Consider the following 27,109-nt stretch of genomic DNA (forward strand, 5'->3'; position numbering starts at 1 on the left):
CTTCTGCAACGTTTCATGGTCCGCATCCTAGTGGAGGGCGAGACCAGAGGGAACAGTGTGTGGAGCAAAGGATAGGATTTTTGGCTTTGTACAGAAAGCCTGCCATCCTAACCCCCCTTATGTAGGAGATAGCCCCACTGAATTCACTCTACGTTCTATGTAGACAGGGCTAGGGTTTCACTGTGTAAGCTGCAAGCTACAACTGGTCCTAAACCAATGGATTCATGTTACAAGAAAAAAGATTCTGACTAAACATCAGAAAGAACTTTCTGACAGAGCAGTTCAACAGTAGAATGGTCCTCCTTAGCAGAGGATGGACTCTCCTTCCTTTGAGGTTTCTACGCAGAGGTTGGATGGCCATCTGTCATGGATGCTTTAGCTGAGATTCCTGCATTGCAGGGGGTTGGACAAGATGATCCTCAGAAGTTATGCCCAAAACAGGTACAAGGGGGGTGGTATTTGAAAGGGGATATGAGTGAATCACCTTCTATATAGCTCCACAGGAAAAGAAGCAGAAGGCTAAAATAGGAGGAATTTAAATCTAAAGGAGATGGGTGATGGATGACAAATAAGAAACTTCTACCAGGTCTGTGACTGTGTAATATTTTTGTTGTATAATCTGAAGCGAAAGCAGAGGGATAAAAATGTATTACACAATGTAAAGGAAATTAATTATGTCTGTGGATACTTGGTTGCTTGGTAGTTGAATAACAATTTAAATTGCAATTAGCATGCATTCCTGACATTCCACACTTTGTGCTCAACCAGCCTGACAATTACATGAAAGCAATCCCTTTGAAATCTATAGGCTACTCACATAGGAATAAAATATCATATTGGACAACTGAAAAGGCATCCTGATAGTCAGTGTCAAACTCTCTCCAGGGATGAAATTTCCCACTTCAGTCACTCCCAGAAGATGCTTATCATCCCATCTCCTGAAGAAACGCTAGGATAGATAATTTCCACAACTTCTGTTCCAGGCTCTAATGCTGCATTTCATTATTATTCCTGATCATTTGATAGTCATACTTAGAGTAGATCCACAGGAAAAAATGGACTTTAAGTCTATTGATTTCAGTATGTCTGATCTGAATCAGTTTATATATATGTGTGTGTGTGTGTGTGTGCGCACACACACACACACACACAGAGAGAGACTACAACCTGAATCCATTCATATTTCATTATGTGTACCCACCCACTGTCATGAGGTGCCAAGAATGCTTACCCTTCCCTTCCCCCTTGAAAAGTGCTGAAGGAGGAAGTTCAGAGAGCATCACTCTCTTCCACTTCTTCCTTTACCTTCATTTGCTTCTCAATATGTTCAGGTATGCTCCTGAAAATAAAGCAGAGTGACCAAGAGCCTAGGAGGGGAAAACAGAGTGATCTAAGAGGTTGGGTGGCCATACTACTACTACTACGAATTTATTATTTGTACCTTGCCCAGTGGACCGGGTTGCTGCAGCCACTCTGGGCAGCTTCCAACAAATATAAAAGCATAATAAAGTGATTGAACATTAAAACGTCCCTATACAATAGTATGGAGTGAATGAATGAAATGCCACAGGGACACACACACACACACACACACAGGATCCAGTTAAACAGAGCCACTTGAGATGCCGTCATGTTTTCACATTTACTCTTTCCACTATCAAACCGCAGTTGAAACGCTATGCCATGTTCCACTTCTCACTAATTCTTTTTGCGCTTGGGTACCCTTGCTCAAATCCCCTGCATTTGCTAGAAGAAGAAGAAGAATTTGGAACCCAGTTCACCAGATTACGAGTCCACTGCTCTTAACCACTACACCACACTCCACTCCAAAAAGCCTCTGGTTTTAGTACTTTGAATATGTAAAAGATCTTGCACAGTAGCTCACATACACATGAGAAAGAAAAAGAACTGCGTTTCTCAAGCTGAAGCCACTGCAGCTTCCATTCTTGCTTTCAGTTAAATATTGTTTCCCATTTTATTTTCAGTTCCATATCCCTGCAGTGTCAGTAGTGAGGATTCCTAAGTTCCATACAGCAGACCCAGCCTATTTGTGTGGATAGGCAAGGCTGGGACGCAAATTAATGCTGGAGGTAGTACCAAAACATGTTACACCGGATTCACAATGGGAGGGGAGCACCTGCTGCCAGGTCCACCTTTGTAAACAAAGCACGCTCACGTTTATAAGCAGTCACCCTGATCACAGTATTGTTACTTTGAGAGTCTGCAGTGTGCACTTCCTACACACCTGCCCACAAATATATGCCTTCCCCCATTTTAGCTATTTGGGTGGAATTGCCCCTTGGTGCAACGTGAAGGTTGCGGTGCTTATGCATGCAGAAACCCTGCATGCACATCGAGAGATGAACTGGTTTGGGGGCAAGTATTTCACAAAACATTACATTTATGCTGGAAGTATATAGAAAAAATAAAACAGGAGAAAATTGGCACAGGCTTAAATAAGGAAAAAATAACTTGGTTTTACAATGGCACCTCAGTTTGCAAACTTAATCCGTTCTGGAAGTCTGTTCTTAAACCAAAACCGTTCTTAAACTGAGGCACACTTTCCCTAATGAGGCCTCCCACCGCCAGTGCCCTCTCACCGTTCGATTCCATTCTTAGACTGAGGTAAAGTTCGCAAACCGGGACACTACTTCCGGTTTTGCAGGGTTCATAAACCGAATATTTCGTAAACATGGCTGTTCTTAAACTGAGGTACCACTGTATTGTTTTTATTACCAAACAGGAATACAAAAAAATTAGAAATGAGTGGGACCTGCAACAAAAAGTTGCAGAGTGGAGAATTCCTGTTCAGGATTCTACCCATGCCTTATTCACAGATACAGTGGTACCTCAGGTTACAGACGCGTCAAGTTACAGACTCCACTAACCCAGAAATAATACCTCGGGTTAAGAACTTTGCTTCAGGATGAGAACAGAAATTGTGCGGCGGTGGCGCAGCGGCAGCAGGAGGCCCCATTAGCTAAAGTGGTGCTTCAGGTTAAGAATAGTTTCAGGTTAAGAATGGACCTCCAGAATGAATTAAGTTCTTAACCCGAGGTATCACTGTACTGTATTGCACAGTCCATCTCCCTTAGTTTTCCAGTTCCCTCATTCCCATACAGAGACAGCATTCCATGGCCACCAAAAATCAGGTTGCTCCATGTTTAAGGTTTTCCACTCCTATTCTTTTGTTGCTGTTGTTCTTGTACCTCTAAAACCTTGGGATTCCCCTGAGCCTTCTGACAGTGCCATTTTGCCTGCAGTCAGATATATATGTTCCCCCCCCCCCCCAAGAAAAGATTCTTATCTCTGTGGAGAAAGCACATCTATGACTCGGGAGCATTTAAGATTAAAACTCAAATGTTTTACAGTATTTGAAGAAGCTGATATAAATATAGCTGCCATGGGCAGTGCACATTTGGATCAGACACACCTGGGTAATGTAAAACCACAGCTCTGTCCTCCAGCTTCACCGGGTCACCTTATGCAAATCAGTCGCTCCATCTCAGTTTCACATTTGCAAAACAAGCTGTCAAATTGTTGAGACCATTAATAAGGCAGTTTGCAGATTGGGAAGTATTTAAGAACTGATAATATGCAAATACCTTAAAACACATTGGCCCCCAGTTCAGAGGTGCTCTCTCTCTCTCTCTTCCCCACTAAATAAACACAAAACACACTCAAGTGTTGTGCAGAGGGAACAGCAAGAGAGGTATAAGCCTTTCTGTAGATGCAGACTTTATTGCCAGTTCAAGTGCAGATACAACCAATAGCCTATAGGACAGCAGCATAACAGCAAATAAAATAGGAATTCACTGGGATTCTGATACATAAACCAGGGGTAGAGAAAGCCTGGACCAAGTCTTTACAAGGTACCTGAAACTACCTCACATGGCAGAAGATGTGGAAAATGCATAACACAGGGGCAATAGCAGAAAATGCCCGTTTTGGGTCACTACCCTTTAAATATCCTGTAAGGTGAGGTGTCACAAGTAGCGATCATACAGGTTTTCTACAGGAGTGGGCAGTCTTTCAGGCAACCTAGTATTGAGTTGTTCAGGACTTAGAACAAGACCTTCCATGTGGCCTGGTAACTATATCACATGACCACTGGATCTGCGGGCACATGCAGCAGAACTGTAGATCCTGTGTACATCTTATCATGAATACGGTACTCCTTCCTGAGTTCTCCCAGCCCTAACCCCTAGTATGTAGCAGGACCCTAGACAACAGCCCTCACTAACCTTATTGTCAATTTATCATCATCTTTGGCAAAGGCTGCTATATAGGTTCTTGCATGTGGAATAGACAACATTTATACGCACATCAGAATTAAGAACAGAAGAGCTCTGTTGGATCAGCCAATGGCAATCTAGTCCTGCAGCCTGTTCTCACAGTGGTCAACCAGATGCCCCCTATGGAAAACCCACAAACAGGGCCAGAGCGCAGGAGCACGCGTCCCTTCTGTAGTTCCCAGCAACCGGTGCTAACAAAATATGTACTCCCCATGGCTTCAGCAAGACAAGCTTTTTGCCTTCACCCTCCCTGGAACTGGGAGGTATACCAGACCACAGAAACATATATCTTCAGAAAATATGAATGAGCCAGAATAGCACAGAAGTTTTAGACTGCAAGCTTGAGGACAAGCTCTGTCTTAGGAATGATTTCTGCAAGCCATTTGGGGAGCCTTTTTCAGTTGCCTAGGAGCAAACCCCTTCAAACTCAGTGAAGAAGAAGAGTTTGGATTTGATATCCCGCCTTTCACTCCCTTTAAGGAGTCTCAAAGCGGCTAACATTCTCCTTTCCCTTCCTCCCCCACAACAAACACTCTTGTGAGGTGAGTGGGGTTGAGACTTCAGAGAAGTGTGACTAGCCCAAAGTCACCCAGCAGCTGCATGTGGAGGAGCAGAGACGCGAACCCGGTTCCCCAGATTACGAGTGCACCGCTCTTAACCACTACACCACACTGGAAGTGAGACTTGCTTCCAAGTAAGCATGTATAGGATTGTAGTGTATCACCGACTGCTGTCTTGTGAAGAATCTTGGGCATTAGGAGGTGATACAAGTAGGTTGTTAATGGGAGTATTCATACCTAATGCACGTTTACATCTGCCCTCTTTGCGACTTTTTGTGTGTGTGACTGTATTTGCTTTCTTGAAGACTGCCTTCTCCAGTGTCACACCCTCCTCATGGGACTGCCTGCTTGTAGAGTCGCATTAGGCGTCTTCTCTGTTTCAGCTCTGGATATTGCTTATGAAGCACCTTTTTATTGGTGTCTGCAGGTGCTTGTGAGCTTGTGAATAATCTGACTGTGAGCACTCTGAGAAGTGTTTTTCCCCTGGTTTTAGCTTAATGTATTTTTATTATTTTTGCATATTTTCTAAGTCTGTCTGGGTACTGTTGTTATTATTTATTATTAGTTATATTCCATCTTTAATGAGGCTTATTGTGTGTCAGTAGAAAATTGGGCTACAGGGAAACTGATGTATAGAAAAAGTTGATATGCATGCATTTTTTACCTGTACATCAAAGTAATAAATATTCATTATTTATTATTATTACATTTACAGTCTGCCTTTCCTCCAAGGAAGTGTAAAATGGTGCACAGGATTTCCATCTCCCCATTTTATCCTTGCCTCATCACAACCTTGTGGGATAGGTTGGGCTGAGAGATAATGATTGACCCAGTGAGTCAATCCTGGCTGAGTGGGCATTTGAACCCATGTCTCCAAGCTCCCCAACGTCTATACCACGCTTGTGTACTGAACATTACATGGTTCTGTAAATGCTTCTTTCCTTTCTGCAGTGCTCTCTTTTTTTTTAGAATGAACCATGTAGTTAAACCATCTAACTAGAAGTGTAAACACAGTTCCGAGAACTAGAAGTTTTGTTGGTGAATGCATTAATAGAGTGTGCATGAATGTCTGCTTACACTAAGTAGAGAGGGTTATTAATGTTGAAGGAGAATGAAGGGAACAACTCAATTTTTGCAAGTATTTTGGCTTCTTCCAGTCACCATTTCTTAGAAAATGAGCCTGTTACTGAATGCCCTTCCCCCAAGTCACTAAATCCTAATAATTTCTGACAAATTCCCAGAGTATCTGGGAGGCCAGGGTATGCTACGGGAAAAGCTTAGACAGTTCACACAGGAGCAGCACATAGTGAGTAGAAGAGAGAAGTCAGCATTTTGAAACCCAAAAAGAAAGAAAAAACACAAGCAGTGATGGCAGAGGCTGCTTAAGGTGAAGGCTTGCCATCAGGTTTAGGCAAAAACCCTTTAAAAAGAGTTCAGATTCTCACACAAGCATCACCACCTATATATATAAGTAACTCTTAATTATTTTAAACCAGAATGTGCTTCTGTAGGGTTCACACAGCCCTGCTCTGTACTGGCTGGGTTTTTTTGTTTTTGTGTTTTTTAATGTTACTATCGTTATAGTAAGTCTCCTTAATAATTAACAACTACAGCTAAGGGGGCATCACCTTTCTTGATTTTTACTAGACTCATGTCAATGCTTTGCAATCACTCCAAGTCAAAGCACAAATTGACCCTGCTGTTAATTGCATGAACTTGTGCTATCTGCGTGATTCCAGGCCAGCATTCCCAATCCAGTGTTTAGTGTCTAGGTTTGCTGGATTTTGTGCATTTACGGTACAGAGACACACCATAGAAGCTGAAATCAATGCACCGTAAGCAGAAATGATATTACAACAGCAAAGCATTCTTACTGTTCCACCAAAAGCAGGGAGAGGGGCCATCTTTATTTACTCTATCATGCTTTCTGCAAAAAAGGGGGTTCCCTTTATGAGAGGAAATTGTTTCTGACATATTGAGAAAACAACCTAAGGAAAACAATCTAACCAAAGCTAAACACTTACATCTTACTGCATTAAAATCAATTACTGCAAGTGCTTTAATCTCTCCCATTGTGATCAAATGAAATCTAAAAGCACTTAACATTCGTAGATAATGTATATTTCACAATTAAATCCCACAACGATATCATTAATTATCCAGACCAAGGACTAGCTCCAGATACCTTTCAGGAGTCTTCACAGTAATATAGCGCTCAAGAGGCCACACTCAAAAATGTAATACACGTTCTAAGAAATTACAAGCTTACGGTTGAGATTAGAAAAAGTAGACCTATTTGTTCACATACTGGAATTGCATCAGGGATGGTAATGCTAATGATTATGTAATTTCTACTAGTCGTCATTATGAATATTCACAGCCCAGAGGAAAATTTCCACTTGGGTTTGTGAGTTTGTGTTATGGGCAGTGGCCAGCTGCCCACACAGTGCACAATTCTTCGTAGGAAACGTTCTGTCCTTCTGCACACTTACGACATTGGATGACATATACGCAAAGGCCTCCCTTTATCATTTATGCAGACAGCAAACTCCCACCAACATCAGCAGCTGCAACAAAAATGGTAACAGTATGCCACTCTACCAAGGACAGTTTATTGTTCACAGGTTTAACTGTAATACCAATCCAGCTCAGTCATGAATTACTTAGTAGTTTTGGATAATATGTGCCGTCTGAACCTCAAAATGTGCCTATCTATGCAACAACAGAGAGCATGTCAGTAACCTATTTCAAGATTCATGTGAGGAATTTTGTATTTATAACTCCTGCATCTTATTTGGTACATGGGACACTCCTAGTGTATAATGAGTGGTTGTGAAATCCTTCACTATCTCCTCTTAATTTCCTTAACAATGAGATAAAGAGCACAATCTGAACTCCTGGAGGGAAGTAGTGAGTGATGGGAGTCACTGCGGCATCTGGTGTTCCACCATTTGTGGCAGCCAGAGTAGAAGGTGGGGCGCAAAAAGAATACATTTGCTGCACCAGCTCCAGGCTGGCGCAGCAAACAGGCGTGGCTCAGACGCCTCACAAGATTTGTCAATAGATACGAGCACCTTAGGGTCCAGTGGCTCCTTGGCTAGATCAGTTCCATATTCCTTCATTCCAGGGTTATCATATTTCACCCCATAAGTCACATTTTTAATGCCGATTTTTATTTTCAAAAAGGAGGGGTGCAGCTTATGCGGTGGAAACCATTATGTGGTAAAATACAGCAAATGCATAGCTTAGCCTGGTCTCTTAACCCCGCCCTGCAAGCCCCCCATGGAGAAGTAGGCCCACTGCAAGGGGCCTTAGGTGCACACCCCTCTAGAGCAGGCAGTTAACAATTGGAATCTAGTGCATTTATAGTGGGATTGAATTGTGCCTTACTGTTCGTAGTCATAGAACTAAAAAGTAAGAAGGAACTCCAAGGGCCATCTAGTCCAACTCCCTGAGACAAAAGTGATACTGATTTCTATTTCAGTTACTACTGATCTATGCTTCTGACACCAGTATGGCAGTATGACAACCTGCAGCACTGGGGGGAAAAGTAGATTGAATAATACAAAGTACCCCATTAAATTTACACCTATTTGTGTATGTAGATTATTCTGCAAAAGATTTTATGATTTTCCTTGTGTGATGATTTCAAATTCTTCAGTGCAGGATTTGAAATTCTTTGATAAATATTTCATGGCCTGCACCTCCAGACAATTTCTCAAACTGATATACAGAAATTCACCATGTCATACAGCGCCATAAGAAGTGAGAAATGCAAATAGAGAAGGAAAACGACAGTGACAAGTAAAAACAGAACTCTAGGAACAAACACGGGGTTTCTGTGAAGTCAGTTATTATCAAACTGAAGCACAAAAGATGTAAACTTGCCCAATAGCTGCTTTGTGAAAATGCCAGATAAATTTTAAAGGAGGAAGTTTGAAAGCTCAAGGCAGCACCAAGCCTCCGTTTAGCCGTTTTACTGCATGGAGATGTCACACGCGAAGTTGAAACTTATGAAGGAGTCCAACAGCACAGCCTAGGGCTGGAGGAAAGTATAAAATGATAAATGGGGCTAGGTACTTAAAAAAGAAAGAACTGTCTTAGGAAAGACTGAAGAATTAGGGGGAGACAACTAAATCTACCCAGCTGACACACAAGTTTTGCTATGCTTGCTATATTGTCATCTTGAGAGTTAGCCATTTCACATTACCAGAGCTGTGGCCATGAGGATGTAAGCAAGGAAGAGACAGTTTAGAAAGTTTTTGTTTATATGTCAAGCAAATTTTTAGCCAACTAGTACAAAAGCCAGAATGATTGTTAACTTAGCTGTCAACATTTAAAAACATTATAATACATGAAAACACATGAATACCACTTCTATTCAGAGGATTTGTGGTTTTTTGGTACCACAAACTCACCTTGTCTACCCTGATAGGTTTTTGTCGCATCTCCAACGTTCCAGCTGTAAGTCCACACAAGACAAAGCAACAGAACATGCTGTTTGAAGGAATGTGAACAAAGGGGGTGAAGAAGAGTACATTTCTGCTATAGCCCTGCTTCCTCAAGAACATTTGCTTCTCTTCCTAGCAGTGGAGGAAAAAAGCCATTGGAGGGGAAAAGTTCCAGTCAGAAAGGCAGCTAATCATATCTTGTTTGTAGGGCTATGGCTAAATAAAAGTATCCCCAAGGCTTAGCTGAAAGAAAAAGAAGGTTTGTGCAAATGTTAATCCACAAATCCCATGAAATAAAGGAAACAGACTGCAGCAAACACCTTTAGTATGAAAACAAAGTTAACAATGGAGGCACATTCTGAGGAATGTTAACTTGGTAAAGTTATTGCAAGAGAAAAAATCCAATTGCAAAAAGTCATTGAACAGACAAGAATGTAATAAGGAATGATTTAAAATGTACTTGATACACACATTACATTAAGACTTAAACTAAACCATTTAAAGAAGCAACTGAATCATTTCAACATATAATACATAATTGTACAATCCATATAAACTGTGTTAAGTTATTTTTACTTCATTTATATAAACACAAAAAGCAGTGGATAATGTGCAATTGAGGATGCTCCATAACAGTGAATTTTAAAAGGCTATAAGAGAACAGAAATGTATGTTTAATAAAGATTACACTATTGATTGAGAAAAGAAACAATCAGTCATATTAGTCATGTGACATGGTCTGCCGTTCAACAGAAGCACACAAAACCCAGACTGGCCTCAGACTGTCTCTTTAAAAAGTCATGAATCCAAAGAGGGTTTCTTACAGATTATGTACACTGGGTACAAAGTGTGTTGCAAAAGGCACTTCTGAATTTAAGGCAAGTAAAGGTATTTTTTTTAATAGACATTTAAATATTAAAGAAGTAGGGCTATGGTCTGCTTCTCCAACAGTTCATCTTTACAATGCTAAAATGTGTTTTCTAAGCTTCAGACCAAGAGGGCAATTCTATATTTAGTGTTTCTGAACCACAAAATTGAATGATCCAACATTTTTTTAAAAAGCTATTTGCTGCAATTCCACGTATCAGCCAGCCACTGATATTTTGTGGATGTTGCTTGAAGGCCTTCCTTATATTATTACTCTGTAAAACATTTATTCTTTTAACACATTTACATGAAAAAAGAATCTTTAGAGAAGCTTAATACATTTATATAAAATATCTGATGTTGATACAAACCATGAGCATCTCCCTTTGAAAAAATTCTCATCTAGCCACCACAATTACCGGAGATCACGAACATCTTTGTCAGTGCAAATCTATATTTCCCTACTACAGAAAACCATCCACCCTCAAATACAAAAAAGATCTGTTTCTGAAATGGCAAGTTACATTTGGTTACATTCATCCACCCTCCCAAACTATTATAGTAATTATTATCAAGGGGGAAATTAAAGCTGCTTGTGCAAGTATCATTACAAACAGTCCTCCTTATACAAATTCATTGATTCTCATTAGGTGTACAATATTCTTGGTTGATCATGGGATCTTCATGCTGTGGTCCTATTGCTGATCTTCAAGCCAGGATGGAGCATCTACTCCAGGCGTTTTCAATTTGATATGGAATAGTTTAAGAGTCTGTTCAAGCTGTTTTTGATTCCCCGCAAAGTATGCTGCAATGGCATTGTGGAACAGAACAAGCTGATTGTGCAATACTTTCACCTGTGGACAAGGATAAAGTTAAAGATGAAAAGGCATGTAATTGAATATCGAAGATGATCAGAGGTTAACCCCAAGGTGTTCCAGTTTTAAGAACAAACAAATAGTTTTCCAACATTCTTCACAGTTAAAAAGCTGTGCAGATGTGGAATCAGTAGCTGTTGATATGAGAGGAAAACAAGAGTGCAGTATATGGAGGCAAAGAGAGTACCCCAAAATTTTGGAGATGACTGAATGGATGGAAACCCCTGAAGGAGACTAGTAAAATAAAAGTTGTGGACTCCTATAAGAGAGGCGTCTGCTTCATCTTTTCACATACATACTCAATTTTGATCCGTGGATATTCTTAAAATTTAGCAGTACTATCATCCTTTTCTGTTATTATTTCACCTCTGCAAAATTGACTTTTGTTTCCTCCAGAACTACCTCCCTCCCTCTCTCTCTCTCTCCCCACACACATCTTCTAGCTTAGGACAAAAACTTCCATGAATCTGATCCACAACTTATGCCAAAATAAATTTGTTAGTTTTTGAAGTGTTACAAGTCTTTTTTTAGTTTTGCTACAACAGATAAACATGACTATCCCTCCAGAACAGGAATAGGCAAACTCATCCCTCCAGATGTTTTGGGACTACAACTCCCATCTCCCTAGCTAACATCAGGGATGATGGGAGTTGTAGTCCCAAACATCTGGAGGGACGGGTTTGGCTATGCCTGCTCCAGAACATCTGGAAATATGCTACATCAGTTAACTGTAGCAGTTACCATTTGGGCTCCCTGCAGCAACTTTTGCTACAAGGCAAACAAATACGATCTCAATTGATATTCCTTCCCTTTAATAAGCAAAAATATAGAGTGGCAATCTTGCAACACATCAAAATAAAAGCCAATGTGAAAAAAGGCATCAGTGCTGTATGGCAACTATTTGTTCATTGTTCACTTCTTCTACTATTCAGTCTTTTGGGTGTTTACAACTAAAGGCTGGGAAACCAGACTTCGTGGATGAACTATGTGGGATGGACACACTTAAAATAATATGAACATCTGATTACAATACTCAGACAGCACACCTAGACATTGCTGTATTTTACTGACTAAACAGAATTTTAAAATCAAGTGTTTTGAGTTAGATTTATGTATTCGCTTATAATTCACAATACTTTTAATGGCAGCCCATAATAGTCAGCAATACTCATACATACCAATAGAGCAACACTGACCTAAAAGAAAGCATAAAAGCCCCCAAAATCATATTCCAAACGTTGGAGGTCCCCCAGAACTGGTTTTTTTTTGGGGGGGGTGCAGGGAAGGAGTAAAACTGAAAGTTCTGTAGTGCAAGCATAGGATACAACCCATCATATCTGAATACTTTCTATAAAAAGGGAAGTGGCAACAAGGAACAATGTATGCTTTTTTCATTTACTATTTGAACGCTAAATGCACATCTATATAACTAGCTTGTGTTCAAAATGTTCAGAACTGTTGAGAATGTATGGGACAGAGCACATTTTTATGAATGTTGCTATAACTGTAGCTTTATCTTTTACTAATGCCATCATTAGAAGACAGCAAAGGCTTTTAAATGCATTTTTGAATTATTGAAGTAACCTCAAACTAAAAGATCTGTGTGCCGTGCCACATATAGTTATTTAAGATGACAGATCTTCTGGAAGTTCCATTGTCCTGAAGTTTTAATACTTTACATTTATTTCTTGGAGACACAGGTGCTTTAAAGGAGTGTATGGTATAGAACTCAGCAACTTAAGGGAGAAAATTATAGGTCCCATGGCTCCCACACACCCTTCTAAGATCAACGCAGTGCAAAAACAGGATATTGCAAAACAATTATGTTCCCTCAAATCTTCCCATGAAGAAGTGGATTTCACTACAATCCAGAGGCCTGCAAAATTATTTTCAGGCAATTATTTATATTCCTATATTCCTCTATCTTTCAGTATCAAATATTTAAAGGCTTCTTCTTAGCCACAACTTTGAATCATTAGCTTTTAATTTCAAATAGCAGGTATGTCCCTGAGGAAAGCTGGGAGAAGGCTAAAATCCTGTCCCCTGAAATCTAGCTTTCTGTATGGTGTCACTGCTGATCAAATGATTGGCACCAACAGTGAGATTCCTTGCCAAGGAACGACCGGAAGGACTTTAAGGCTCCCAATTGTTCCTTGGCTGCTACATTTCTACCAACCCCACATGATGTCAGGTGTGGTGCAGGAGGGCGTAGCTTGGGGAAAACAGCCATACTGGGATCCATGCCAGGTCAAACTATGCCCACAGGCTGGAGATTCTCCATGCATGCTCTAAAGCAGAAGAAATTTTAGATCTTTTTCTTGTGTGTATGGAAGAGAAGGAAGAGGGGACTGCTATGTCCAAAACTAATCCACAGACATAAGTAGTGCTTCATGGTTACAAATAGACAAAATCAAGAAGAGTGATTTCCAAGAGAAAATGACCCCCCCCCCCTAATTTAGGTGCCATAAATTCCTCTGACTTTTGCCTGCATGTGGCTCAAAACCAAGGAGAACTTACCAGAATTTGCTGTTCCCCACAATGAATAAATACTATATGAGGCACTTATGGAAGCACTAGTGTGCAAACAGAAGCATGCTGATCCTAGCAGGACCTTCCATCACTGCTACAGATTGCGTCATTGCAAAACTATTTACACCAGATGTGGATGACATTTCAGAATATTCTGCTACTCAAAATGTGCAGAGATCTATACAAGAGTGGATATTGTTGGTTACATTTAATAAGGTGCAATCTGTGCAAACATAGACTAGGCTAGAGTAACAGGTAGTGCTACTAACTGTCAAAAGAGTTTTTGACATCTTACAGACACTTATCACTGCACACTGTCAGTACAGCTTTTTATTTTTTGTGAAGAGAGCAAAGATATCAATTTATCTTAACATTTGAATGGCTGCCAAACCTCCTTCCCCTTAGGGTGTCTATAGCTAATGAAGTCATTGTGACAGAATTCAAAGACAATCAGCATAAGAATTATTGACCTTCAAATTACTATCCTTAGCAAATTTCTGAAAATGATGCAAAGGGGAAACCTGCAGCATTTCAAGTAAACTGACTATCTGACAAATATTACAGAACCGCATTCAGTCCATAGGATGAAGTCTCCACCTTCCCCTCCTTTCAACCCACACACATCAGTCACAGCTTGCACACAGCTTCTGCCACTTATTTCACTGTAAGCAGCCAACACAACAGGCATAAATGCGGAACTGTCTTAGAAGTACATATATGTACCTTCAATGTGGTAGGTACCAGATTGCTGCTTAACATGGTGCAAATAGAACTATTAACAGTCAGATAGAGGCTCATTATAGAGTTGTCCTACTGCTTCAAACTAGCACTTTTAATCAGTGGGCTTTTACACATGAAACAAATCTTTTGGGAGGTTTGCCTTGTCATATAGAGAATAAAAGTCTTGGCCCCTTTTTGTATAGAAGTTCATTGTACTCCAATTCTGATAGCAATTGACACTACTTATATGTTAACAAGAATAGCTATAGCTGTTACATTCCACATATTTAGCCAAAATGACATATTTGGTCAGGAAACAGAGGTCTACTAATGGTAGTACTGAAACTGGAAGGAACTCAATGATATTGGCCAGCAAACACTGACCAACCACCCAAAATTACAGAGTTTGGTTTCCAAGTATACCCTAATGTCAGAAAGAGAAACATTCAGTTCATGTTCTGAGCTTTTCTCCAAAAACTGAAGCAAGTAAGCATACGTTAGATGACATCTCAAGCTTCAGATAAAAAATGAATTTGCAATCTAATTTGGAACTCAAAACAAAAGCAGTTCTAGGAAGGGAAGAGTGCTGGCAAAACTTATGCTTGCCAGACAATAAAGCATTTTAATTTCACCAAATATGACAACTATTTCAGAACTGAGGGGCTAATATCACCTCTAGAAGGTGTGTATGTGTCACACTTTCCCTTGCAGTAAAGCAGGACTGTTAACTGTTGTGGCTGCTCATTACATACTTCTGCTAGACTATCGATCAGTGGCAGGAGTTGAAACTTATGTTCATGTCACTGTAGCTCAGCAGCCAAAATTACCAGCAGGGTTAGTGTTCCACTCCTCCCTTTACAGTGGTGAACTTTTATAATCAGTTGAGCCCTGATTTTATCTGTCTTCAAGGGCTCCAAGGGTCCTCATGAATAGTCAGGTACATTATCAACCCCTTGTTGTCAATATGGCACTGAAATAATTTTAAGGTGTCCTGCTACGCACAAACAAGAAAAACAAAAAGGAGTTAAGAATAGAAAAAGAATCTGATTTAATGCTCTTACTCAAATCTATTCTAGTACTTACCTGCCAGAAGTTTAAATACTTTAGAAAAGAGACAGAAATAATCAAATTCAATAGACTGTGTGATCTAATTGTTGATAATGCAATCTAATCTAGTTGATAATGCAAAGTTGAATTTCAAGTATATAGCAAATTAGGAAGTAATGCAGTTCCTTACCTTGTTTTCCTCCAAAAACTTCAATTTAACTGATACATCATTGCGCATTTTGTCATATTTCTCCTTATGTATTTGGAATAGTTGTTGCGACTGCTCAATTTTTGGCAATGTGTTTGCATCTCGTGGGCCAAGATTCAGCTCCTCTAGATCTGTGCGATAAGCATCATATTCAATCCTGAGAAGAAAGAATTAAAATGACCTGTGCATATTTGCATGGAGCAACAAAAAAACACATATAAGTCCGCCCCCCCGCCCCGTTTTAAAGGCTTACATATCATCCCTGTCCACACAAGTAACCCAGGTATCAGTTCTTGCAATCAGAAAAAGGGAATAAAGGCTCCCATTTGGGAATATGATATGGACCAAAGTACTCACAGAGTGATAACCAATAAGTCTGTCTGCTTACTCAACAGTAATCTATTGCTCTTCTCACACTACCCTGGGTCTCACCAATACATGTAACAGATGTTTTCAAAAGATTACAAATGTATGATAATATGGGGGAAGCTAAAATCTTTTATTTTGTCATCTGGAGCCTCTTACAAATAGTTCCACTTTCTGTGTCTGGTAGGAATTGGTTATAAATGAGCAGGGGAGATCAGATAGCATTCATATTGCAGGTTACAACAATAATGCTCATGGGAGCATGCAGGGGTATTTTGCAGTACTGTATGCTACAGAACACGGGTGGCAAACTTCTTTTGGCTTGATGAGCCAGATCTTTATCTGACCAAACCACATGGGCCAGCTTTGATAGTACAACCCATCTGTCAATCACCTGACTTCATTATGATTGCAGATGACTGGCAGGTGGGCTGTCCCACCCATGAAAGTCCATTGCACAGCACTTCCTAAGCACTCTACAGCCAGTTGTTTGTTGGGCACTTGGGAACCACAGTATGTGGGGCTTTGCTGCTCCTATAGCACCAAGCAGTCTGCCTTGAAACTGTTGCTAAAATGCAAAGAACAAGCTTCATTTAAACAGCGTTTCAATGCAAACCTTTGGTGCTGTATGAGCAAGGTGCACCCAACGAGTGGCGGGAGCGTACCTTTCTCCAGCAGAGGGAAATTTGATAGCACACTTTAAGCTCCCAATTATTACTTTGTAGGCATGTTGATACCTGCTCCAATGCCGGGTGTGGTTTAGGGGAAATGGCTCAGCAGGCCAAATAGAGAGGTCTACTCTAGGAGGCCAACTTTGGCCTGTGGGCTACAGGTTTCCCACCCTTGCTTTAGAATATTTTTTAGCAATAATGGATGGCATTTCCACCCTTGACTGATCTCCACCCTTCCCCTCATCAATGAGACTATAGCACTCTATGAGGGAGATACTGACTTTTTAAAGACTTTGCGACTGGGTGCCCCAGGAGTCATTTTGTTGGAACAGAACTGCAGAGGAAGTGTGGAACCAGCTGTTGCTAATGACTGCCATCCACCCAGAGAGCTACAGAACCAGCAAGGCTGAGTCCCTCCTTCAAGTTTTCCTTTTGGAGTGCCTCTTGCATGGATTTAATTGTCTGAAGGCCCTCTTTGGTGACAGAAAGGAGTACCAGGGAGGGGTGTGTTCAGTTCAATGCATCTTTGGGTGAGACAGAGCAATCCGGGTGAGAGCCAGATTGCTATCAGGAACAGCGAATCTCTGAGTGACAGATGGGTGGCAATGTGTAGTGTCATTTATGTGGTTCTGTCAGTGAATGGTTTCATTGTCTCCTGGTGCTTCTGCAGTACATTTTTGTTGAGTGGAAGGAGTGACGGGTGATAGCAATTGTGATTGAGTGGGAGAGTGATTGTGTATACTAGTGGATGTGTGCGTGGTACTGAATGAGTAGTAGGTGATGTATGATTTGTATAAATACAGGCAGAATGTGTGTGTGATGTGTATGTGTTAATGGGATAAGTGTTTCATTTTGTGAGTTGGAATGTGCCTTGGCAAGAGGGAGGCTGAACTCTATAAAGATGTCTCAAAATCTGTAGCTTTGCTGCTTTTTAAAAAAGTTTTATGGCAGTGAATTATATGGCAATTTCTGAGTATTCATTGTATTGTATTGTATTGTATTGTAATTGTTATTTTGTAAACTGTATAGAGATTGTCTTCAGTACTGAGTGGTATATATTAAATGAGTAAAATAAAAATAAAGTCATTTACAAGCAAGTACTGGAAACTATGGCATAGCCAGATCTTTCTCTGAAATGTTCCCCACATCAACTCACACCCTCAAATAGATTAATTTCGAATATGAACAGCAGCTTGCTTCTTCAGCAGTGGAAAAGGACCAGTAAGAAAAGCTATGAAAAAAGCTGTAGCTGCATAATATGGTTTCCTGACATGCTTATAAATTTGTTTTTGGGATGCAGACCAAGAACTGGGGCATCAGTTGGGTAGTTTTCACCTGCCCTCCACATCCCTGTTTCCTTTTATGTCATGTCTTAAGACAGAGGGCAGGGACTGCTTTGTTTGCTATTGATCTCATGTAAGCTGGTCAGGGAGGGCTTTCCATGTAAACAGCAGGGTAAAAATGCCTCAGACAGTATATTTGAATTTGTTTCTGTGGACAGTATGTCTTAATGATATCTAAACTCAAGATTCAACGAACAACTAGCCTATGTGTTAAAACTACATACATCAGGAAGACATCAGATAATATTGTATAATCCATTACCTGGCACTTTCATATTGTTTCACAGTTATTAATGTGTCCTCAATAGTTTTGTTCACCAAAGTGTTCACACTAGCAATAAAAAAGTTAATTGCCCCAAGTAGAGTTTCACCGTTTTTAGCAAGAAGTTTCTGAGTATCTGCATTGTATCCAAATTCCTCCTGTTAAGAGATTGGAAATATAACAGTGTTTTTGAATGCTTAACTTTCCATTATTTATTAAATGCCAAATTATTGACACTATTCATAGCAATCAAGAGACTTCAAAGCCTTAAAATAGCCTGTGTTAGCTTACTGATTAGCTTCTCTCACAAAACTGAATTCTTCATTTGTAAGAACATTATTCTATATGCTACACGTCTATAATCATTTTAAAAGTGGAATGAATGGCTTTTCTATGGGTAAAAATTGTGGTGACCTGTTTGTACATAACACTACGATAATTTCATTAATCCATGACTTAGCTAATACGTGCAAACCATACCCAGTGGTTTACTTATGGTTCATTTACTTCCAGCAAAGCATCATCTGAAGCCATGGTTTATTTTTAGCTTATGAACTTGATTTGTTTTCATTATGGCTTAGTGTTATGCACAAACACTCAAGCATTCTTGGCTAGTTGGGCTACTGCATCCCAAATGCTCACCAAACTACAAAGGCACAAGGCAAAACCAGCTGGAAAACAAAGCAAGTTTTAGAGAAACAACTTACTGTTGTTTGATCATCTGTGGAATAACTCATGTTTGTATAAGAAACCATGGCTTAACATTACGCACAAATAGGTACAGCTTCTGCCCTAAATTAGCTTATTGCAAAAATTGAAATGAATGTGCAGAGATTAGCTAGAGTAGGCACGGGGAACCTCAGGCCTATGTGCCAGATTTGGTCTGCCAGGCCTCCCCACTTGGCTTGTGAAGCCATTTCCCAAAACCATAACCACATGCCTCACAACTGATGTCATGTGATGTTAGGTGTGGGGCACTTGGAGACATGGTTGGATCAGCTGCTTACACAGCCAACCCCTATGGAATGCAGGACCAAAATATCTGCACATCGGCTCTTGTCTGGCAAGTTCAATCCTGTGGGGCTCAAGTGCATGACCTAGGTTCCCCCACCCCCACCCCCGGAACTAACTTGCATATTTGAACCCTGCAGAAATCAGGATGCATGAGGAGTTGAACCCTGCTGGGGATTTCAATGCGAACTCCCTTCATGGTCAGGGATACTTTTGCTCCATTTTAGCTGCAATTTCAGTTGTCCATCCCCTTTCTTTTCTCTAGGCAAGGAGATGGTTTCCATTGAAATACAGTGGTACCACGGGTTACGTACGCTTCAGGTTACATACGCTTCAGGTTACAGACTCTGCTAACCCAGAAATAGTACCTTGGGTTAAGAACTTTGCTTCAGGATGAGAACAGAAATCGCGAGACGACGGCGCAGCAGCAACAGGAGGCCCCATTAACTAAAGTGGTGCTTCAGGTTAAGAACAGTTTCAGGTTCTTAACGAATTAAGTACTTAACCTGAGGTACCACTGTAGTTGTAACATCAGGTGATCTGACAGGTGGGCAGGGCCCATGAAGCGAATTGTGATAAGTCAAAAAAGCTCCCCCACCCCACTAAGCTAGAAAGCTAGTGATTAACATGCAAGGCAACAATTTATGCTGTTTTCTTTTTTAAAATTATGCTATCAGGCAATTGTACTAAAAGTTAGATTAAACAAATGGAGACATTTCCAACTTTCCTGAAACTTTACTATTTTTCTATTGCAATTAAATGCTTACATGGAGTTCTAATGATTTCAAACTCAAGTCTGCAAATGTATCTCCCAGCTGTCTTTGGGTATTCACCATCTGGAAAAGCTGTGTGGACAATGTTTGTGCCAATTTCAGGACATTCTCGTACTTCTTTTTGTTATCCCTCAGTATTTCTATTTGAGCTTCCAATTCCAGATCTACTGTTCGTGAGCCTCGACCCAGCTTCTCAGAGATAATCTGGCGAGTACACTAAAAAGTTTGCAAAACAAAGTATAAAATTACCATTTTCTTACAATCAGGCAGTATAAATATTTTGTTAAATAAATAAATAAAATACACCTAAGAAGCTTTCTTCACAATTCGTAGCCTGTTTAGGACTCCAAAAACAATATTAAAATACTGAGTGCACCACACTAGTGATTCAAATGTTGATCTAGAACTCTAAAAAGTAGATCTGTGATCCCTGTAGTATGTATTCCACTCACTTAACTCTGTGAAAAGCCAATTAGAGCAAGCTAGTACAATTCATACTGGTTCTGTATGCGAAAAAAGAACAAGTGTATTTTTCAGATTAAAGGGTAAAAGTGTCATTTTGGGTTACTGCTGCTATGTAGCCATTCGAGACTGAAAAAGCTCATTAAAAAGATTTCAATTCATCCTGAAAAATAGAGAGCAGATTTTAGTATTAGTCAATCTTCTGTCTGGGCTTAAGTAAATATGCTGTAACACACAAAGAAACTCACCAATATTCTGAATAGTAAACCAAGCACAGGGCCACAATGAAGTGTGAAGAAAAAACCCACTGCATTTTTTTTAAAGTTGCAGGAACTTTAATGAGGAATACTGTCCTCAGCAACTGATGAGGCAGCCAAACGGTAAGCAGATAAACAGAAAGCATGACCAAGAGCAAATACAGCAGCAAGTTTTGAAACAATCATAATTCTTAAAATTTTCCATCAACAAAAAAGATCAAACATGAAAGCACAGAATGATTTGGGATGCACATAATAGACTCTGGGAGCAGGGAGCCAATTCACTACCCTGCTTAAAATTACCAAGTTCCATATGGACCAGTTGACACAACAATACAATTTCCTGATTCCGCATTGAAAGAAATTCTAACTTTCAATAGGTATACATGTAAATGGAAAAAAACAATGTGGAAGTCATGGATCACGGATACAGCCAGTTAGCCACTCCCATGTTGAAAGAGGCATTTATATACTGTAACTGCTGTGAATCAGAAAATGAGGGAGGGAATCTAAGCATGTGAGCCTGAACTTTGTTGAAATAATGCATACATATCAGCCTTAACATGCTATATCAACATGCAGAAGTGAGGGCAAGGTAACAGTCAGCCCATGGACACATTTTGTCACTCATTTATAAATGAGCTCATCTATGAATAGGTATAAATAGGCACATTAAGTTTCTCCATGTGAGGAGCACATACATATGGGAAAGATGTAATGTGTCTTTGAACTAGCTTATTTGAGAAAGAAATCCATTAATGGTTATTTATACTACATTTTCCTAAGCTGAAAAAGTTTGGCATCCTAGCATATCCTTGGTGCTTAAAGTCGGAAACTACAGTGATGTCGCCAGGTTCTACGGACCTTCTTTGATGTGAGATTTTTGGAGTAATCAGTGAGTTTGTTTGGGCCATGGGTGAGAGCCAGGCGACTGAGAGCTGCTCAGGGAAGAAATGTGTTAGAAGAAGGAATTTATAGCAGTCTTTATTTATTGGTAAGCTATATGAAAGGTTTCCCTGGTATTTTTGTAACGTTTGTTGCTCCTGTTTTAGTTTACTGTACACTGCTAAGATATATTTTTGTATATTAAGTGGTATACAAATGGTGTAAATAAAAAAAATATCCTTCCCAGGTTTGGAAGAATACTTTCCGCTGTCTTTAGTATAATTATGCTAGTAAGAAAAAACGTAACTCAGAAGCAAAAATATAGTTTGTTTTCTATTTTAAGTACATATATAGTTGTGGCAGTATAAGCAGTCTTCATAGGTGGGGCAGAATCTTGTCCTAGTAAACAACTGCATATTTCAGATTAAAGTTGTGAATATTAATTTCACTGGGAATATGCTGCAAAATGACATAATTATACACCCTAAGCACAAAACAGCACCATTAAAACACACACTGCCCCTTCTTTTGCAATCTAAAATCTACTGACTACATAATGAGCAGCACACATAACAATGAAATTCGAGATCTTATCGTGTGTAAATCTTACACACGTGTTGCATTTCTTGCCAATTTCAGCAGTTCTATTAGGAGATGACCAATTCAAATAACTCCAAAGCAGTTACTTAATAGCCCACTTTATTAAGAAGTTCACACAGTACTCAAAATCATCTTGAAGAAGTAAATTTTAGAAAAACAAATTAGGTTCCTTATTACATGTCACTGTTCCAAAAGCCTCTCTTCATCCCAAGGGGTCACTGTAGCAGAAGGAGATTAAATTTTCAAAATGCACGTCAGTCTCTTAAGACTTCTAATTCTGGTAAAACGCCAAATCCTTTTACATTTGTAGTATTGGAAACAGTGCTTCCTCTTAGCCAACAGGCCAAGAGAGAATGCTTAGCTTGCATCTGTGGGATCTAAACTGCAACTATGAAATACAAACCTTGTAAGTATTTAGGCTCCATCTTCTTACAAGCTCCAGCTTTTCCATGGCTGGGTTCTTCACCTCCTCTGCTAGCACAACTGGTCCACTTTTCTGCTGCATTCTTAGATTGCCTGTTTAGAAACCAGATGTAAATAGGCATGCTGAAGTGTGCCACTTAAACAGAAAGCTACAAAGTAAAGCATTTCCCGCTTCATTCTGAAGTGAATAGCACACTAATCTCTGTGTTAATATTATGGTGAACCTTAAAGAATAAGATTGCTTGGGTATTTGGATTTAAGTTACAATAGTCAGTAATTTGGAGATCTTAATTAAGAAGCTTTAAAATACTTTTATGAACAGGATATTAGAAAATGCTACAAAGCAGACTCAATTAATTACTGCATTTGCCAGCTGTTGCATTGTTCACAGTATGAACTGATGTCCAAGTACACTGATGAATTAACAATTCTCTCAGCATGTGGAAAATATGCAGTATCTTGTATTTTCACTAAAGCCATATGTTGCAGTAAAGCTTATGAAGACTGGTTCTTTTAAATATCTGCATAGCAGTTATGGTTACAAGCCTACACACATTTAACTGGAAGCCAGTCTGCTGAACTCTATGGGACTTGTTTCAGAGTTGAGAGGAACAAGATCAAGTCACAAGAGGACATCTACATGACATAGTAACTATGCCATTTCACTTTTAAAAAGATATGCAGACAGAATTAACTTCCCTATAACTAATATACAGATAGATAAATAAATAAATAGCTCTGACAGTTAAATACCAGTACAGCATGCTTGAGTGCTGCTCACTGTTGTCAAGGGAAGAGGCACTCTTCCTTCCAACCCCATCTAACTTCTATAGCACCCCATTCATTACTCAAGAAGGCTTCAAATTTTTTAAAGCAGATGTCTTTCTGAGCTGTGAGCTGTGGTGAACCTAGGATGTGCCTACCATGTGTTTGCATATGATGCATCACCCCCTTCAGATGTTTTGATGCTCAGAAGACATGTGTGAAGAATCACACAGTGATTCTAAAGTGACTCTAGTGATGACTACAAATACACTGCAAGGTAGAGGAGAGAAAGCAGCCACATTACAGTTTCGTCAACCAGAGGGCTTTTTTAGCGCACCATATTCCAAATCAGAATTATTATCCCAAATTCATGCAATGATTCAGTTAGGCATCTCAATAATTTTGAAATGATTTTTTACCATGACCTTCAAAATCAAGAGAGCAGTGGAACCCAACCATAAGTAGAAGTTAGTAAAAGAATTGCAAGCAAGGCTGTGAATTTTAAAATGTTACCATCAGCACTCTATATTTAGTGGCATTGAACTGCAGATAGGGAGTGCATAAAGTCTGCTCTTTTTACAAACACCCACCAGAAACAAGCACAGAATTGTTGGAAAACATTCCAAATTGCAACATATGCCTCACCTATACCAGTTTTATGATATGTTCCTTCATAGCAATACTCATAGCTAACTAAAAAAAAATGTGTGGCATTGCAGCTTGCTAGTACAAAGATGAACTGTCAGGATGGTGTTGACTCCCACAGATGATGTTATTTTAGTATACAGGATAGAGCATGTTGAGAAGAAGCACACCAGCTCCTGCAATTCTAAAAGCTGCAACCTGAGATGTTTGCTATGTGAAAGCTAACAATCCAGTAGGAACATGTTTGGACTATGACCTAAACATTAACAACCAATAGCAACTTTAGGAAGGTATCAATTCATTTGTTTTTTGCAAATGATCCAGCAGAGCCACAAGCAAGCAGATTTTAAATTGCTGTAAACCAAAGTATTATCAATTCATTCTAAGTGGCTCACACAATTACTGGATAGCAAATGCTTTCTATAACCTTTAAAATATGTTCACAATTCCAACCATGCATGAATTTAATTTTTAAAAGGCTAAAACATGAAGGCCTCAGGTACATTTAGAGATTTCAGTGCTGATCACTGACACATACTCTCAACTTCATCGTACCTCAAATAATGTCTACAGAATACCCTACACACAAAAGCCTTCCCCAAACTGATGTTCTAAATGGGTTTGGGGCTAAACTGCCATCAGCCCCAGCTAGCATGGCCAATGTCCAAGAATGATGGGAGTTGTCCAAAACATCTGGATGGCACCTGGATGGGGGAGACTGCCTTATACAATAGACCTGGGAAATACTCTACCCTTTCAGAATGAAGTACCAACAGTAGACTAACTTGATCAAAGCCAGGCAGTCCATGGTATAGCCTTGGAAATTATATATTCCTGTTATAATGGAGAACTAATGGAACACTACTACAACTACAAGAGAAAACTGCAGTAGCAAGGTCATTCTTCAAGTCATTCTCCTGATGCTAATATTTGTTTGATCATGTTTAATAGTAAATAAAGATAGTATTCAGAAAGAAAAATGCACTGGTTACTTTGCCAAGTGACAGAACCATGAAAAAGCAGCTGTTATGCTTAGCAATAGCAAGTAAAGGAATCATAACGAATTATCTGCTAACTTGGGAGTTAGTATTGTATCAGCAAGAGTGTTATCTGCTTAAACCTCTGAATACCTTTCGGAATAATTAAATCACTCCCTTGTTCAGCCAGTCTGCTAGCAGCTGCGCTGCTAGGAGATACAACAGGTGACATGGGTAATGACGAGGGACCTGAAAATGGGACATACACCATGAAAATCCATCCTTATTCGATCAACACATTACATGTACACAAAATACTGGAGAAACTAGACTGAAACTTGTACATCAACATTTCAAGTTAGGGCTGCTTTGAAACAGAGGCAGCTCCATTATGGGGGCTGCTCTACAGGGCAAGCCCTTTTGTGTATACTGACCATTTAGTTATCTCACCACCACCATGAACTAGCCTTTAGAACTCAGCAGAGTTTTTTCATGTACAAATTCACTGAATGAATTGCGAATAGACACATTCTTTGGCTGAAGTGCTTTTTTTTTTTTTACATACAAATGAGTAACAATTAATACTACACAGAATCCCTTTTCTGTCATTAATATATTTGTTGTAAATATTCTTAGTTCATCAGTAATAACTTACCTTGAAATGGTCCAGCTTCAATGATTCCCTCTTTCGTACTGTCGAAGCCATGCGATGTAATTTGGGTTTCAGACAGACCAAGTCCAGCTGGTATTGAGTGCTTCAAGTCCTTAGAAATGTTTGAATAAAAAGGGAAATCCATGTAAATATCCCAGATGAAGGAACTTGTAGGCATTATAACAACCTATCAAGCTCCTCTATAACAAGGCATTTGACAGCCTAGAATCTAGTTTATGGTGTCATGAGATTCTATTATGATGACTTAACACAGTACAGCTTTGCAGTCTGCATCATACATTTCACTTACATTTGTGAACCAGGTGCTATATGCCAGGGATGGCCAACCAGTAGACCGATCCCTGGATGACTGTGGTAGATTGTGGTGCACCGCGGGATCCCTATAGATCGGCAGTAGTGATAAGCAATGGAGTGAAAGTTCCCGCCCCCCACTGCTCTTTTCCTTTGTTGTGTCAAATGGGTATTTTGCCAATGAGTTAGAAAACACCGTTGTTATAGGTGAGCGGTCTCCTCCCCTCCCACCAAAAAATAAAGCTAACATGCTTTGTTAGTCCTCCCTAAAAGAAGCTCAACAACTTTGGCTTCGTCCCCCCCTTAAAAAAGGTCAACAACTTTGGCTCTACTGGTAGTAGTTCGCAGTATCTTGGGAGTTGGATGTGCCTGCTATATACCAATGGTTTACAAGGACAAAGTGGTTTCTACTAGGAACATGGGGAGGGCAATATAACTTGTGGTCTAGAATGCACCTTGATTGGGTCAATATAGTACTTATATCCAATTTGTTTTCTAAAGGATTTTGTTTTGACTTCAAGTATCCCTCTGCCATTGGAAGGCTTAAGAATGAGATGAGTTCCATCAAGTTCAATGCAACCGCATTCTAAATAAATGTGTTTAGGACATTTAGGACAGTGTTTTATAATTTCTGCCTTAGAGAATATCTCTTAAGTTTCGGATACCTTACCTATAGAAGCCACTTCTTGCAACAGTTTACTCAACAAGCCAAATTTGGTGAATATAGTTATGAGATGATAATAAAACGTAACAGTTTCTAGCAAAAAGCTTTCTATTATCATTGTCCTCATCAATAAACTGAGCAAGCCCTAACAGCATGTTAGGAAAATGTGTGGTATCAAGCACAACTAGTGCCACACAAGTCCCCAGGGCTCCATTTAGAATCAACCTGGGTCTGATACAGCATGAATTAAGGCTTAGACAAGAATTTGGATCCCACTGCTTCTTCCCCCCAATTTAACCTGGTTAAGGAGGGGACAGCAGATGCCCCAGACTTTGAGTTTTCACACAGCAAGCTACATTTCCTATGCTGCTCAGTGACAACAAAGGGAATTGCTGGTATGCCCAGGTCCTAAGCCTAAGGTATCAACTGTTGGCAGTTCTCCATGCAACTGACCCACAGTTATGGGAAGGTTTGAGAAAGAGGACCTGG

General features: G+C 39.8%; 1 protein-coding gene across 4 annotated transcripts in view; it reads right to left on the reverse strand.

Annotated features, from left to right (window-relative positions):
• Positions 1-9,614: 9,614 nt before the first annotated feature.
• The window catches only part of ARFIP1 (ARF interacting protein 1), a 35,210-nt gene continuing 17,715 nt past the window's right edge, over positions 9,615-27,109 (reverse strand). For 2 of the 4 annotated variants that reach the window (XM_083755886.1, XM_083755885.1), the window contains 7 exons: positions 25,648-25,756; positions 25,146-25,241; positions 22,586-22,698; positions 19,973-20,194; positions 18,195-18,352; positions 15,535-15,709; positions 9,615-11,027 (listed from right to left, as the gene is read on the reverse strand). In XM_083755886.1, coding sequence (XP_083612012.1) covers positions 10,869-11,027; positions 15,535-15,709; positions 18,195-18,352; positions 19,973-20,194; positions 22,586-22,698; positions 25,146-25,241; positions 25,648-25,756 — 1,032 coding nt within the window. In that variant the 3' untranslated portion in view covers positions 9,615-10,868. The remainder of the gene's footprint in view (positions 11,028-15,534; positions 15,710-18,194; positions 18,353-19,972; positions 20,195-22,585; positions 22,699-25,145; positions 25,242-25,647; positions 25,757-27,109) is intronic. The other 2 variants (XM_083755888.1, XM_083755887.1) reach the window with 1 other exon arrangement.

This window comes from Podarcis gaigeae (genome assembly GCF_964106915.1).
Source record: "Podarcis gaigeae genome assembly, chromosome: 9".
Lineage (NCBI taxonomy): Eukaryota > Metazoa > Chordata > Lepidosauria > Squamata > Lacertidae > Podarcis > Podarcis gaigeae.